Genomic DNA, 15,997 nt, shown 5'->3' on the forward strand with positions numbered 1-15,997 from the left:
AAAGTTAGAGAGGTCTTTGACTGTATGAAACAAAACATGGTTTAACGTGATGTTTTTCAACCACTGTGCCACAATGTAAATTACTGGAAAATTTGCAAGCAGGGCCAGCCCCTGGCGTAAACACTCTATGCGGTTGTTAAGGGCGACCACCGCTGGCGGGGCCACACGATCAGTGTAGGGGCCACGGGATGAGTGTGACTTTCTGTGTTGCTCGCTCCTCTTTGCCTCTTGCCATGGTAACCAAGCAGCATTGTTGGTAACGTTGTGTTTTTATTTTATTCTCGATGGATTTAATTGTGGGTAACATTGGGTTAAAAGGAGTGTGTTGTATTTTACATGTATTTTTATTATCTTCCTCCGCTTTGAATAAAACAAAAAAAAAAACCTCTGTTCCTTGCTGCATCTTAAACCCACCCCACCCGCTCCGCCGCTTAGGGCCACATACTGTGGCTACAAGGGTGTAGTAATTCATCAGTTCCAGCCAGAATAGCAGCTCTGTGTTCACCACAATACGTTCGTTTCACAGTGAAACTCAGAACTTGTAGTATTATTAGATCATAATAAGCACATGGGGTTATTAAGTAGTAAAAAGTGCCAATGCAGAAAGGTTGGGTAACACTGGTTGAACAGGGTCGAAATGCCATTGATGCATCTTGCTATGTGATTTTCTAGGTGTGTTTCAGTCGACATGTTGGATGAAATGGTAATTTCTGAGTAATATACAGGCATGAGGTCTTTAAAAAGCTAATATCAACACTCAAATCATCACACACTTCATAAACCCCACATTCACATTTGCCGGGGAAAGTTCAAGTCTGCAGTGCTCTGACTGATGACACGGAACAGATACCATGAGTATCTGCTCGACTGCCACTTCCCACTGGCAGTCGAGCCAGCCACACGCTGGACTGGATGTCATTTCTCTGAGTAATATCCCATGTCCCTCCTCTTTGTGTTCTCAGTATTTCTTTTGTCAGGTGATGGGTCAAATGTTTATTTTCAGATTTTCTTGTTTTTGCTATGGAGTCATCCCACACTTTATTACTCGCATTCTTAAGTATGTTTTGGGGCTATTTATACTGTACTTGAGTTATCTGTCCATTTTATTACTCAATACTTTAAACATTTTCAAAGGATAATTCATGCTACTAACTCGCACTTTATTGCAAAGAAGATATGGTTTTCTGAAAGAAGGGCTAAGCCTGCAATTACTATTATTAGTTATTTATTATTATTAACTAATTATTAGTTACCTACCTACTCATTCTTCTACTTAGGTTGTTCGGAGGAAGTCACAGAATTGAATCACAAACCAATAAAAATGTGACACCAATGAATTACGAGACTTAAATCCTTCAGGCTATGGTTTCCAAGGTTAAATCAAGTGCTTGCAAAACCTGTCCTACAAGGGTTTATATTTGGGCCCTCAATATTAACTTCATGTATAAAACATTTCCTTTCCAAATCGTATACTTACATTCATTACTATGCTGATGACACATCCTATTTACTTGCATTTCATCTTAGACAGTGAAATTGACAAATATGTACTGGTATACTAGCTATCCACCTTTCCTGTCTACTCTGTTAATGGTGATGAAATTGAACTTGTCCCATCCTACTATAAATACTTGTATAGCAGATCGTCCTTGAAAACTCACTGTTCGTCACCTCCTGTAGGTTGTTTTTTTATCAAATCTATGACTTCCATGAGTATAAGCTTCAGTACGTGTATATATTACCTAGTGGTTTTTTTTTCCCAAACTTGCGTTTGCAAAATTAGACAAAAGAATAACAGACAAGAGATTTAAAACAAAGATCTGATAAAAGACTTGATAATAGCAGAGTCATGCAAGTGTTATGTCTTCCATTTGTCCCTGGGTCAACACCTTGTTTGTAATTGGTCTGATTATTGTGCTTATTGAGCTTTAGGTTGGCGAAGAAAATAAATGACCAAAAATCACGTCAGTCAAGATATTGTACTTTAATCTTTCATGTTCTGGCTATAAGAATAAACCAATAGGTTAAAAACACCATCAATTCATTCAGAGACATGATGGATATATTTACAAACGGGTCACAAAATTAAGCCTAACTTCAATGTTAGACTAAACTAGCGCCACAACTTTTTGCTATTATCTGCATGAAAAATGGAACGCCTTTAAATAACTGCAAGAAGGTTCGAGATCGGTCAAATATGGTTAGTAGCAGATTTAAAACCACATTCCTATATTTTACATTTTAATGTATGTGATGAAAATAAATGTCAGTACAATGTATTTAAAGTGTTTCAAAAGGTAGAAGGTATACATAAAAACAGCATCAAATGGGAAAATTGGTTCCACTCAAACATAAGTTAAAAACGTGAATGTTAAAAGCTGCTTTTGTGAAATAAATAAAGTTAGATTAGTTGAGGGACTAATAACTAATAAATAACACTGTTAACGGAAATGCCACAAGACGAGGTCAACAGATGTCAAACTAGAGATTATTAGCCGTCTCAAGATTCTTGTGGCCATTTTAAATAATATGAAATCAAACGGCCTTCCATCCCCCACGGGGGAGTTCAGAAACACTTTCATTACATACAAATACAACATTTTACATTTGTGAAACAAAGCACGACAGCACAGGTGGAGTGTTGCTGTGTAAATAGATTGCACAACACCAAAACCTTCCCCCGATAAGGGGGACTAAAAGATCAACACTAAATTATAACAGTGCAGAGCTACAACCTCTTGATATTCTTACTTCTGCTTCAGGAAACAAGTTGACTGCATTAGCTGACAACTGGCACTCCGTGCAGATGACCTACACATTTGCAAAATTCCTTCATGAAGCATTGGTTCATCAGTGGTTTGAAAGTTAATAAATACAAAATACTAGTGTTAATTTATTCAAGTTGGAAAAAAAGATGCAAACTTTTCATACTAGGAAAGCATCTTTCTTTCTCAGCCAGTGGTTTACTAGCTTAAAGGAATATTTAAAGTAGGGGTTCGCTATTTTTCCAACTGACGTCTTATTAAAACGTTGGTTCCCATCATTTATAAGCGTTCATGGCACAACCTTGTTTAACGCTTCAAGAGTGACAAACTTGCCAACCTGCAAATAGTTAAAAAAATAATAATTATATATATATATATATATATATATATATATATATATATATATATATATATATATATATATATATATATATATATATATAAAATTAAAAACCTTTTCCCCCTTTCTGTGATTTTGTGCTTCTGCAAATTAGCTATTTTGACAATATCATGCAAACATACGACAATAGAAACAGGAAGTTATGCTGCTTCCCACTGGCAGTCGAGCCAATGTTACACTTTGGATGAATTGGGTCAATTGCTCAATGTAGTAATGAATGAAATGTAATAATACTGTTACTCAAAATGTTACAAAATACACCAATACACATGTGGCAAGATTGTGAGTTTCCCCGCTTTCAAAAGAGGAGACTTAACGTGAATCTTTCTCCACTTTTGCCTCATTGGACTGCATTCAAGCACAGTGCGAATCTGCAGCAGAGTGGTAAGTTTCTCAAAAGTAATGTTGTCTATGGACACCTATACATGATGGAACAAATGTTTTAATGGCCTGGGTTGAAAAATGGCAAACTTATCCTGGATAGCCTATACTGGATGCAGAAAGAAAAGAGCAACTGAACCACACGCACTAAACTATTCAGGACCAGAGTTTTGGGTGTGGCAGTCACTGGGGAGGGGGCACAATGTTGGAGGGCACAGTCATCCCCCGCAGGGTGGTGGTGTTCCCTCCGCAGTCCACGTATTGGTAGATCTCCTGGGAGACTTGCTCCGCGTGGCCGAAGTACGTCGTGGTGACTGTCACTCTGTGTGGGGTAGGGAGGGGGGTAAACACGGGTGATGTAAGAGAGAGACACACACACACACACACACACACACACACACACACACACACACACACACACACACACACACACACACACACACACACACACACACACACACACACACACACACACACACACACACACACACACACACACACAACTTAATTTGTTAAACCGTCTCAATTTAAAATGCACACCTTCATTTCAATTTTTTAGGTTGAGAAAAGCCCAAAAATGAAATAAAGACTTGACAAATTGAACCGTTCTATTTTAAGTTGGTCCAAATACTTCTATTTGTCTGTCTTACCCGTTTCCCATACCGTATGAAACTCATCTCCTGAGGAACAGGACAAAAAGAAAAGAGTGGTGTGGTGTGGTGTGGTGTGGTGTGTGTGTGTGTGTGTGTGTGTGTGTGTGTGTGTGTGTGTGTGTGTGTGTGTGTGTGTGTGTGTGTGTGTGTGTGTGTGTGAGAGAGAGACTCGCCGTCGGAGAGAAGAGAGAGCGAGGAAGCGCAGCTGGTAGTGGTAATAGTGCAAGTGTTTCAAATATGCCGAATAGATTTGTATAGAAAAATCTATATTTTTTATTATATAAAAATGTGCAAAAATCGGCCCAATTATTCGGCCGACTGATACAAATTTGACACTTTGGGAGAGATGATTATGTCATTTAAAACACAGGACATGACCTTTAAGTTATTTTAACTTATTTGGAAAAAACATCTTGAAAAACCAAATGACTCCAAATAAATAAACAGAAAATAGTATTATTTGGGATCTAGTATCTTTCTGATGGGATCCGACCCTGGCCACACACACATTTTGAATATTGGCTCAAACTGAAAAAACACTCACTGCATCATGACAACGATGTTGTGGACTTTGATGGTCTGCAGGGTGCAGTAGTCGCTGGAAAACAAGAGAACAACTCGGTGAACAGGCTTCGGTTCAAGTACTGTGTGTGTGTGTGTGTGTGTGTGTGTGTGTGTGTGTGTGTGTGTGTGTGTGTGTGTGTGTGTGTGTGTGTGTGTGTGTGTGTGTGTGTGTGTGTGTGTGTGTCTGTGTGTGTGTGTGTGTTGTACATACTACATATAGCTCATCTCATCTGCTATGATGGTGGAAACCATATAATCAATCTGTGGGAAATAAATGACACAGGCATTAGGGAGAGCGTTTTCTGGGCCAAAGGAGTGTGTTTGGAGTTGTGGCTTCTGGCTTTACCTGCTTCATGTCCAGCGGACTGATGGCGGTGATGTTATTGATGCGGGACTTGCCGATGACCGTCTTGGCAAACTGCACCTGCACTGTGATGTTGGCCACTTCCACCGAGTAGTAGTTGTTGTTGGTGATGTTCAATGTGTTCTGCAAGGGGTGCAAAAAAAGGGTTGGACAGGATGGAGGCTGAGAACAGCTGCACCTGCACTCCACCACGTGCTTATTAAAGAGGGGTTTGCTTGATGTTCAGAAAGTTCAGCCGATCTGTCACTAGATATCGAGGAGATAGCCAGGGCTGCCCCCTGAAAGTCAACGAGTCCAATCATCGGTCAGAAACCTGTCAGTGGACTGAGATTCTTCAAGACGAGCAGTGCCCCGTTCTCCCAAATAAAACAACTAAAAACAGTGTGGGGACGGGACACGGAGGAACACGGCACGACTCGTAGACCCGTTAAGATTATTTTCTGCGCATAACGCATGGAGAGGGGGTGATCGGGGAGAGAGTCACGGAGAAAGTGTCCCCATCATGCACGGTTTCGTTCCATACGCACTTTTTTCATCAAATAAGCAGACTTAAATAACAAAATCAAATAACCATCTTAAATAACAACACACTGTTTTGGCGCGCGATCACGGGCACCCCATCGCTGGTGCTTGCATCGTCGTGCCCGGCCTCGGGATGGCACCCTAGGCAGCTGCCTAAAGGAAGAGCCCGGCCAAGCCGAGCCGGCCCCGCCCAACCCCCAGCCCCAAATAGTTGATTGTTCACATTGAATAGCTGAATCTGATTCGACTGACAACATTCTGAGTCAGGTACAGCCCTAGAAATAGCTGAACAATGTGTGTGCAGTTCTCATTTCGCCGCCAAAACGAAATATTTAAGAAAATGGAAATCTTCATTCATTAAAGTTGCCTTATTTTGTCATTTTCTAAAAGGACTATAAGTCTTAAAAGTTTGTCTTTAGTCTTTGATTATTAACAATATTTGTTCCTCCATGCACTGTGTGTGCTGCCATATGGATGGGATGACAATAAAAACATTTCAGACAATTTCAACTTGTTATATGAAAAATACATGGTCTCAAACTGTGCGTTGCATCCGTTTCTTTCCTTTCTGTATTTCGCACTCTGGAAAACTAGCTGCTTTGGCTACATCTTCGCTAACATAGGAGAGTAGAACAAAAAGTTGTGTGTAGCCAAGTTTATGAGTTCAGACGAAAGCAGCGTGTGTGGTATAAGGAGCATCGTCACGGTGCAGGAACCAATCGCCATTTTCCAAACATCACAAGGTGGCATCCATCTTTCATCCTTCAGTTGAATTATGAAAGGCCTAACTCACTTATTTAACCATGGAGATAGACGTTTCTGGCAACACTGAATTGAAAAAAAAACAAAACGATTTGATCGGAGCTCATATTCATATGAAGTGACACCACTACTGAGCTTGGCTGTGTTATGGGTTGAGATCTGGCGTTGGACTCACCGTGATGTTAAGGTAGACGATGCGCTTGTCTCGGTCATAGTTGACGAATACGGACTTGACGCCCACGTAGGAGACGTCAATGGTGCGTGGGAAGAGGAAGAAGACGGCCAGGCTGGACAGTAACAGACACACCAGGACTGAGACCGTCACATACAGCTTTCTGTAGGAGAAAAGAGTTTGGCAAAGGCATGATGTTTTAAAATGAGCTCAGCTGGCTTTTAGCTCAGCTGAAACCTGAAAACACAGACGCGTAAAGGCCTTGGCACAGACACAGAGAGAAGGGGATTCTGGTTAAAGGTGGAGGCTTGTGGTGGTTCACCAATGACTAGCATACACCACAAGACTTCGGCCAGGATTTCCGAGTCCCAGGTAAATGTTCAAGTTCTTAAAGAGGACCTATTATGCAGAACCAACTTTTTCAGTGCTTCAGTGCTACTGTACTACTAACACACAAACTGCGGAATAAGACAACCCAGTCAGTTTTCTGTGAGCTGTCTGTTTCACAAAACATGTCCTAAAACAAGCCGTTCAGCTCTGCTGCCCTGAGGTCACCGAGGGTGTAATTCTAACTAGAACTGCCCTCCATCTGAGTAACTCAACAAACAAATATTTTAAAAGAAAGAAATAATACCAGCTGTCTGTGAAGAGAACAGCAGATGATGGAAATTTAAGTAATTCAAAATAATTCTGCTGTGTGTTTCTTTCGAAAAAAATATATTTATTTTTTAAAGTACGTGGTAGATAAGACTGTAGGCTACGGCGCACGATCTGCTGCGCGTTTCTCCAAACAAAACCGATTATTGTAGATGTATTTACTTTATTTTCAGATGTTTACATGAAACAAACAAAAAAAAATCCTTGTGTCCGAGAGAAAACCAGAAAGAACTTTTAAATTGGAGCGGCTCCTCCCACAAAAAAACAGCCCGTTTTGGAACAGGATGGTATAGAGGTTTGTTAGAATGCCTAATCTGAGTGTTTTTTTTTCCCAGCAAAAAAGTTCAAGGTCCACTTTAAGAGATAGGGTTAGGGTTAAGATAAGTTGATCTCTTGTCTTAGGACAAGATGGTGTGAAGCTCTTGTAAGGATATCAGGTTGGTTTGATATGATCTCAAGTCTTATCCTTGGTTCCTATAATGTGTGCTCGAATCCCAAACGGGTGAGCTCCTGTGATCCCCTTTCCTGCTTAATCCAATTGTGTGTGCACTAGAAACAAGTCTTTAAATGTGTGACGCTGTCTTTTGAAAGTCTTTTTGTGTATGCCTGCCATTAAGAGCATGAAAAGACATGCATGAAAAAAAACAAAAACAGATTGGTTGTTTTGTTTTTTTCAGCAGCACCAGGCTTTGGCAAATACCCAACAATGAGGTAAAACAAAAAACAGAGTGCCAAGAGCATGCAAATGGCAACATTGTGATTTCATTGAACATTTTAAGTTGTTGATATTTATTTGAAAATGGGTCTCTGTTCATGCTTGCATTCTGTCAGTTATTTGTTAACATGTAGCATGTGAAAAGCAATTAAGTAGAAATGGTTTAGTTCATAATAAAATTCTTAAAATTGCCCAGAAGTTTTTTCTTTTTTTTTTTTTACAAAAATAAGAATACATATAGCTGCAGGCAGCAATACACGTCGTCCAGTTTAGTCGTGTTGAGTGCGTTTTACAGTTTCCCGGGTTCTCTGAAATGAAGCACGATTTTTAGAGTTTACTTGAACGTAGCATGGGCTTCCCCCCGGTCTGTCATCTCGTGGGTGCTCGTCTCGCGGAGCGACCACTATGCGGTCTACACAGCGCTGTAGACCGCATGTTTGCCTGTAAACCAGAACCTCTCATTGTTATTACTCACGGCAATGTTGTCTGTGGAAATACAGCTGCTCTGTGTGACGGATGGCAGTTTGGTCCCGTTGTCGGGCACGTCATTTATTTGTTGAGGTTTTCTCTTCTATCACATTTTCTGTAAGTTACATTTCCGTGGAATATGAAAAACGTTGTGCTATTTCAGAGCGTTATTACCATTGCATGGGCTTTTATTTTTCCGATGCCTCGCTGGATCTTGAACGCATCACTGAATCACACATTTATAGTGTGTGCATCTGTACATTTATAGTGAAAAATATGATGACGTCATAAAGCGTCTTACTGTTAATCTCATCTGATTTTTAGAATGAGATGTGTGACGTGTCAGTTAACCAAGACCCACTGAATATTTCCGGTAAAAATTTGTTCGATTTTTCACGAAAATCTGCTCCGTGTGTGGATCGATTTGGATGAAAATTGAACCACGAGATCCTTGTGACATAGTGTTTTAAATGACACCTCAACCGTGTTCGTAGCTTATGCTGAAGTATGTGTTCCAGATAGTTTTAGCGGGGTTGGACATATTTTTGGTATCAGATGTACTGGCTCGTCCGTGTTTAAATGGCTAAAAATTTGGTCTGTATTTTGCTTATATCTGCTCGATATGTGGATCGCTTTGGATGACACTTCATCGTGTTTGTGTGTTATGCCGAAGTGGGTGTTCCAGATTATTTTAGGCTTCAAAATTCCAAGAATATTTTACAATATTAAGATATATTATTACAATAACAATAAGGCCACTGAAAGTAAGTGGCGCAGTGGCGCAGTGCATTGCATTATCTGACTAATAGGAGCCCTTCTGTGTGGAGTTTGCATGTTCTCCCCGTGTTCACATGGGGTTTCCTCCACCAAACGTCAGTCCAGACCCCCACCAAAAACATGCACCCATCATCGTCTGACCAGCGATGGACATTTATCACCAGGTCCCCGGGCGCGTCCACGAATCCTGCCCACTGCTCCTGGCTGTGCCCCCGGAGGAAGGACAAGCCAGGATGGGTTAAATGCAGAGGATCCATTTCACCGGCCACCATCCAAAGCGTGTGCATGTGTGTGTACGTGTGTGTGTGTGTGCACGTGTTGTAGTGTGGTGTGTTGTGTGATAATTAAAGATTCTTCTTCTTCTTAAAAAATAGTAGAGTCCGACCGAGTATTTCACGGTTTTGCCCACAATGGGATTGCCAGTTATGCAGCTGATGTGTGCCGATTTTTAAATACGTATATAAACAAAAAAACATTGATTATTTATCCTGTACTTGTCTGTTTTACACTACTTTTAAGTTACTCACCAAGATAAGTGCAGAAGTTCGACTGGGAATTATAAATCCATCCATATTTATTTACATTCAGGTTTAGACACGGACACGGCTTACCAAGCAGGAAGCAATGCTGCGTTCATGGGAAACTCAGATAAAAAAAATTGTTTCAGAAGTGATGATGCGTTCACTGGAACTCGGAAAGAAAATAAAAAAAAAAAAATTAAAAAAATTATCTTCTTCTACCACAAGTAGAATCTAAAGCTGCTTTCACACATTAACACTGGACAATGTCCGGATAAACAGGTCTGGACATTGTGCAGAGTTGCTGTTTCACACATGTACGAGGCTACTTTTCAGTAATTGTGACTTTTTTGCATTGATACTCTATCTATTTGGATGTATCCGCAATATAAATGAAAGAGTGGAAAGAAAAAAATATATAAAGAAAAGCAGAAAGGAGGATGAAGCAGCTACACTCCTTGCACGAAGATCCGCACAAAGGTAAATACCCTTCTTTACCCTCGGTGAGTGTGCGTGTTGATGACATTTACCGGTCACATGATAGAGACGTCATCGACAGGCCCACTCGTGGGCTGTGAATTCCCCGGACAATCACCTGCTCTGTTCACACATAACCACTCAATTACACAGACTTTGGACTAGGGGGCTGACTTAGTAAAGTCTAATTATTGTCCGGATCAACAGATTAGAACTCCTCTGTGTAATGTCCAGATATTTTCAGGGGTACAGTACATGGGTGAAAGCAGCTAAATTCTGTGGGAAACACTGTAACATAAACAACAACCTCAAAAAGATAAGATTCACTTACGTCCGCCGAGGCCTGAGTCGTTGGTCACTGTATGGAATCAGTGCAACAAGCTGGTTTTCCTGGCCTGGATTGGCAAAAAAATAAAAAATAAAATACAAGCAAACATCAGAAATGTAGTTTGTCATCAGGTGCTCTGCCTAATTTCACTAGTAATATATCACCTATTGTTAAAATGTAAGCCCCATAATAAAGCTATTTTAAAATGCTCTGTGTGGGTTGTAATCCTACGTGAATTATTACTCACAAGCAACAGCAAAAGATAAATAAAAGGATTTCTCTTTTTACAACAAAAAAGTAATTCTTTTGGTTATACATTTTGGAAAATGCAATCCTCAATTCAATTAAAGTAGACTAGCTGTTGCTGTAGCTGTTGGTATGGTTGCTGCCGTAAAATTACATTTCCCGTAGAGCAAATGTCCCAGAAATAACAATGTCTATGTTTGCAACGTTAAAATGTGACCGTGACCGAGCGATTAAGTGTCCAAAACCATTAAAAAAAATAACATGGCCGTAAACTCTGGCGAGAAGAGCTTTTACCTCTGGGGATCCTCCCAGTGCCCTGGCACGTAGGACACGTGACGCTGTCCCTCCCAGTGAACTCCACGTAGGGAAACTGGGAAACGTCGCCGCCCTTCACCTCCCCATCCTGCGCGTCGTCCTCCAGCAGGGACGCCGAGCTGCCCTGCCGCTCACTGCTGCACTTCTGCTTCGCGAGCAGGGAGAATGACTTTCCCATCGTCACACCTAGAGATGGATGCACAGATAAAGATACTGGTACTGGGTACAATACTAGTAAATAACCTCCGAACCTGAGAAACCTCCTACCTGAACCACATGCCAATGTAACATAGTTGCATTCTGTTCTTTCTCAACTCAAAATTAAAATCTCATACACACATTTTAGTATTTGTATCAGTACATCTGTCAGTCCATCTTCGTCAAAATATTTATTTTCATATTTGATCAGACAGGACTGAAAATGTCATCTTGGACGTCATATTTCTGACACTGTAGTTTGTCTGTGGCTTTGTTTTGTCCGACTGCACCACTTGAGCAATACAGAGAAAGGACCTTTGAGCAGAGCAAAGTGATATGAATCGGATGACTCTGAATAGTTTAGCGGCTTAGTTGTCATAATCAGCAGAACAGACATTACCAGTCTTATCGCTGCAATGCAATTCGGAGCGTTTATTGGGTCCAGAGCGAGTAGCGAGCCGGTCAAAATCACTTCATTAGTCGGCAGGGTGTGAAACTATTTTTTATTTTTTTAGTTTTGACATCCTGGTTGAAGGCTGCTGAAGACTTGTGACTGTTGAATTGTTTTTGTTGTCCAACCGGTGTCTGACCTAACTGCGACTGCTTTAAAAATTACATAAATGCCTTTGGTAGGTGAAGGAACTGGGATATCACAGAAATTATATCACAATGTTGTTATTCGAAATTCAGTTGTTATTATTGTCTTGTTGATGAGTATTGTCTGGATGTATGGAAAGAGTACAAGACAACCAATGAATCACTATGATCAATTGCAACAAAATCTAAAAAAAATGGGTGAACAGGGTGTACACATTGTACTTTTACTACATACCGGCCAAGTGATTTGATTCCAGTCCTAATGTAGCATCTGCACTATGATATTATATAATATGGCGCAAATATACCAAAATGCTGATTGGTAAACTTCTAACTTTTCAGTGAAGACGTTAGGATCTCAAAAAATGTCTGCACCATTCCCAGAATTATTTTCATCAAAACTTAACGTTATACCACTACTTTTACCAGATGCTCTGTGGTATATTTTTGGTCTGGTTAAATCATGTCTCTCGCAATAAAATAAATATAAAATTATGTGTTTCCTATTATGTTCACAGTCAATGTGGAAAAACTGCCATTGTTGCACACTCACACGTTTGCCTCTGTGCATTTAATGCTGCATAACAACCAATAGTGTCATTTCTCGGTTAAAAAAATCACAAGCTGAATAAGATTTGAGTTTTAAATGTAGATTAATGTAAAATTTCATTATCCAAGAAGCTATCTTAGACAAATAGTCTTGTACAATATGTGTTCGGAATGTGGCTGTACGGTTAGAATCAGTTTATGGACTTTAGGTACAGGAGCCTGTCAAGCATTGACGTGAACAAATTGAGGTAGAATGTGTCGAAGATGAATTGGCTTTGTCCCCCAACAATCCACCGCCCCCCACATTCACATCCTACAAAGGTTATTACTCGTCAAGTGTCAAGTTGCCAACACTAATTTATCCCCGAGAAGATCGCTCTATCCCTCGGGCCTATATAGGCCTACTGCATTTACTGTCACCTAATTTATGTTTTTTGCTTGGTACAACATAAAATAATAAAAAAAATACTGGATCATCCAGCAGCCTCAAATGAAAATAAACTGTCATTGCCAATGTATGTCCTTAGGAATGTAACTGTGGTTGTATGTATTCTAATGGGTGCGGTTGCCAATCTGTTGTCAATGTGTATTATCATAGTATTTGGAAGTAGTGAGTAGCTTTGTGGTCTGCCCTAGAGCAACGAGTGCCTGCAGTATCCATATAAGCGGACTCACTTTAGGCTAATTTTATTAGTCAGCATCAAGTGGTACAAATGATTTGATTCAGGGGAAACTATTGTCGAGATTGAAGTTACTTTAAGGAATTACGGCTGTATATACAAACTCCATCGCCAACATGTGTACATACCCTGAACTAAAACGAATCGACACAAACTGTCATTACAAGTGTGAGCGTTTACTAGCTTATTTATCGCCGTGGCCAGCTCTCTCGGGGGCATTATGAATGCGTGGTTAATCTGCCCTAGTTCTCAATGAAGTACTTACGCCACTAAAATAACTGTTTACACGGTTAGCCGTAGCGGTTCATTTTGGTATGCCCCCAGCCCGTTTTTAAAAAGACAAACGCCGACGTTAGTGACGTGACATCGCAGCGAGGAGGAAACTCCGCACTACTGCCAAGTACGTTAGCTGCAGCTAATGCTAACAAAATGTAGAAAGGGATGTCAATTTCCAATAACGGCTGCAGCCCACCACGAAGGTTCACGAAGTATGAACAGAAACGATTACGTGTGGAAAAAAAAAAAAAAAACCTCACTCTCTTCACACTAGCTCACCTGTATGCGACCGTTGCTCTCACTGACTTCGCAGCAAGTGCGAACCATCCAATGTTGTTTATCCGGAAAACCAAACAGACATGCGCGTAGATATGACGTCACCACGCAGAGGGCTCTGGCGGCGGCCTCGATTCGATTCAATTCGATTAAATTCAATTCAATTCAATTCAATTCAATTTCATTTCATTTCATTTCATTTCATTTCATTCAGTTCAACAAAGCTTCTGCATTGGCAGGATCGTAAATAAATACAGTACAGCCAAATCACATTGTATAGGTAGAAATATGAGAATGATAATAATAATAATAATAATAATAACAATAATAATAATAATAATAATAATAATAATAATAATAGTAGTAGTAGTAGTAATAATAATAATAATTATAATAATAGAAGAAGAAAGAAAAGAAACAGTCTTTATTCATCACGCAACACACCGCACTACAACACATGCTTGCACACACACACACAAACATGCACATGCTTGATGGTGGCCGGTGAAATGGATTCTCTGCATTTGACCCATCCTGGCTTGTCCTTCCTCCGGGGGCACAGCCAGGAGCAGTGGGCAGCATACGTGGACGCGCCCGGGGACCAGGTGACAAGTGTCCATCGCTGGTCAGACGATGATGGGTGCATGTTTTTGGTGGGGGTCCTTACTGACGTGAGGTGGAGGAAACCCCATGTGAGCACGGGGAGAACATGCAAACTCCACACAGAAAGGCTCCTGTTGGTCAGATAATGCAATTCACATCCAGCCACTTGCGCGTACAACATCTAGACAGCTGGAGTGGCTGCATTTAAAGGAAACTCTGAAAACCCAGCAAAAGGAGAGCGATTAAAGAAAGAATCTGCGATTTTAAGTGACGTCTGGTCTGACACAGTCCGACAGAGTCCATGGGACCGCAAGTTTGGAAACCTCAGATTACGTAATGGGAACCTTGGAAACCTGGAATACATACCTATCATGACTGAAATGGACCCTGTGTATTGTTACCTGCAGCTATATTTATTATAATAATAATAATAATAATAATAATAATAATAATAATAATTATTATTATTATTATTATTATTATTATAACATAGGGAACATTATTAGTACACAATTAGTACAATACTAAGAACTAATTAGAACTAATGCTTTTGCTCAGATTTTTATGATTAAAAATCTTCTAGGAGTTTTTTGGGGTAAAATCACTAAAACACAGCAACCACAGTAAGCACAGACATGGTTGAAGTCTTGTTAGAACTGGGACGTCTTGTTGATCGAGTTTGATCAATATCAATGTACATTTGGAGCAGAAATTAGGCCTTGTGGACTGCATAGAGTTCACAGACAACCCGTGTAGACAGACAACCTAAGCCATATTTCATGGAAACTCGGAAAGCTCGTGCTGCATTTTACAAAACCCCAAAAGCTATTATCGGTCACAGAAAGTGTTTTTTACCACATTAAGTTCTAAGAACATTTGGAGGATGGTGACTAATACAACAAAAGTTGAAAAAGTCATAGAAGTCGTAAAAACAGAAAATGAAGCTGAATAACTGATTAATTTACCTTTCTGAAGGCGATCTTTATGAAAATTGTTTTATTTGACAACTTTGTTTAAGTTATAAACTGTTTCTTTGAATTTCTGAAGATGCCTTTTTTTGTGCTACAAAGATATAACTTATCATGTGCATTTTGTTTTGTTTGTGTTTTGGCCAACTTTTCCATAAAACAATTAGCTTCCCTCTATTTTGCAAAATAGAAAACAAAACAAAAAACACGTTTGATTCAAATATGTTCAACTGATCCAACATTTTAGATTATTGCTTCGTGCAGCTATATTCATTTATTTTCATTATCAAACGCCTGTATAGGTCTGAATGATGAGAGACGGACCCAGGGTGTCTTTCTTTAATCAGCCAGCGGGGGGCAGCAGCAGCTCGCCGCAGTGCTAACAGGGTAGAAAGTCAGACAAAGAGAGAAATAAATTAATGCAACGTTAGACTTAATTTGGCAATTTATTTTCGAGAGAAACAGTCTGAGTGAGTACATTACAATATTTGTTTGATTCCCGCCCGGGGCGCTGTTGGCACCGTGCGCCGGCGGGTTATCTCCCAAATAGGAGCCTTTCTGTGTGGAGTTTGCATGTTCTCCCCGTGTTCACATGGGGTTTCCTCCACCTAACGTCAGTATGGACCCCCACCAAAAACATGCACCCATCATCGTCTGACCAGCGATGGACACTTGGTACACGGGCGCGTCAACGATTGCTGCCCACAAGCCAGGATGGGTTAAATGCAGAGGCCACATTTCACTGGCCACCACCCCGAAAAATAGT

At 40.3% G+C, this 15,997-nt stretch overlaps 1 protein-coding gene across 1 annotated transcript; it reads right to left on the minus strand.

Moving 5' to 3' along the window:
* Positions 1 to 3,230: 3,230 nt before the first annotated feature.
* Positions 3,231 to 13,730, minus strand: tmem106bb (transmembrane protein 106Bb). The gene is made up of 8 exons (XM_080002905.1): positions 13,664 to 13,730; positions 11,064 to 11,270; positions 10,527 to 10,590; positions 6,587 to 6,746; positions 5,110 to 5,250; positions 4,975 to 5,024; positions 4,744 to 4,797; positions 3,231 to 3,868 (listed from the first exon to the last, which is right to left on the minus strand). Exons 2-8 carry the CDS (start codon positions 11,260 to 11,262, stop codon positions 3,730 to 3,732), a joined length of 807 nt encoding a protein of 268 aa, XP_079859031.1. The 5' UTR covers positions 11,263 to 11,270; positions 13,664 to 13,730; the 3' UTR covers positions 3,231 to 3,729.
* Positions 13,731 to 15,997: the final 2,267 nt, after the last annotated feature.

This window comes from Zeus faber (assembly GCF_960531495.2).
Source record: "Zeus faber genome assembly, chromosome: 1".
Lineage (NCBI taxonomy): Eukaryota > Metazoa > Chordata > Actinopteri > Zeiformes > Zeidae > Zeus > Zeus faber.

Bases quoted from the DNA above. Each gene is read 5' to 3' on its own strand.
- tmem106bb (XM_080002905.1), bottom strand. From the start codon at position 11,262: ATGGGAAAGTCATTCTCCCTGCTCGCGAAGCAGAAGTGCAGCAGTGAG. The intron at 10,591-11,063 runs GTAAAAGCTCTT...TTGCCAATCCAG, and splicing joins CACTGGGAGGATCCCCAGAG to GCCAGGAAAACCAGCTTGTT. The intron at 5,251-6,586 runs GTGAGTCCAACG...CACCCCTTGCAG, and splicing joins TCGTCTACCTTAACATCACG to AACACATTGAACATCACCAA.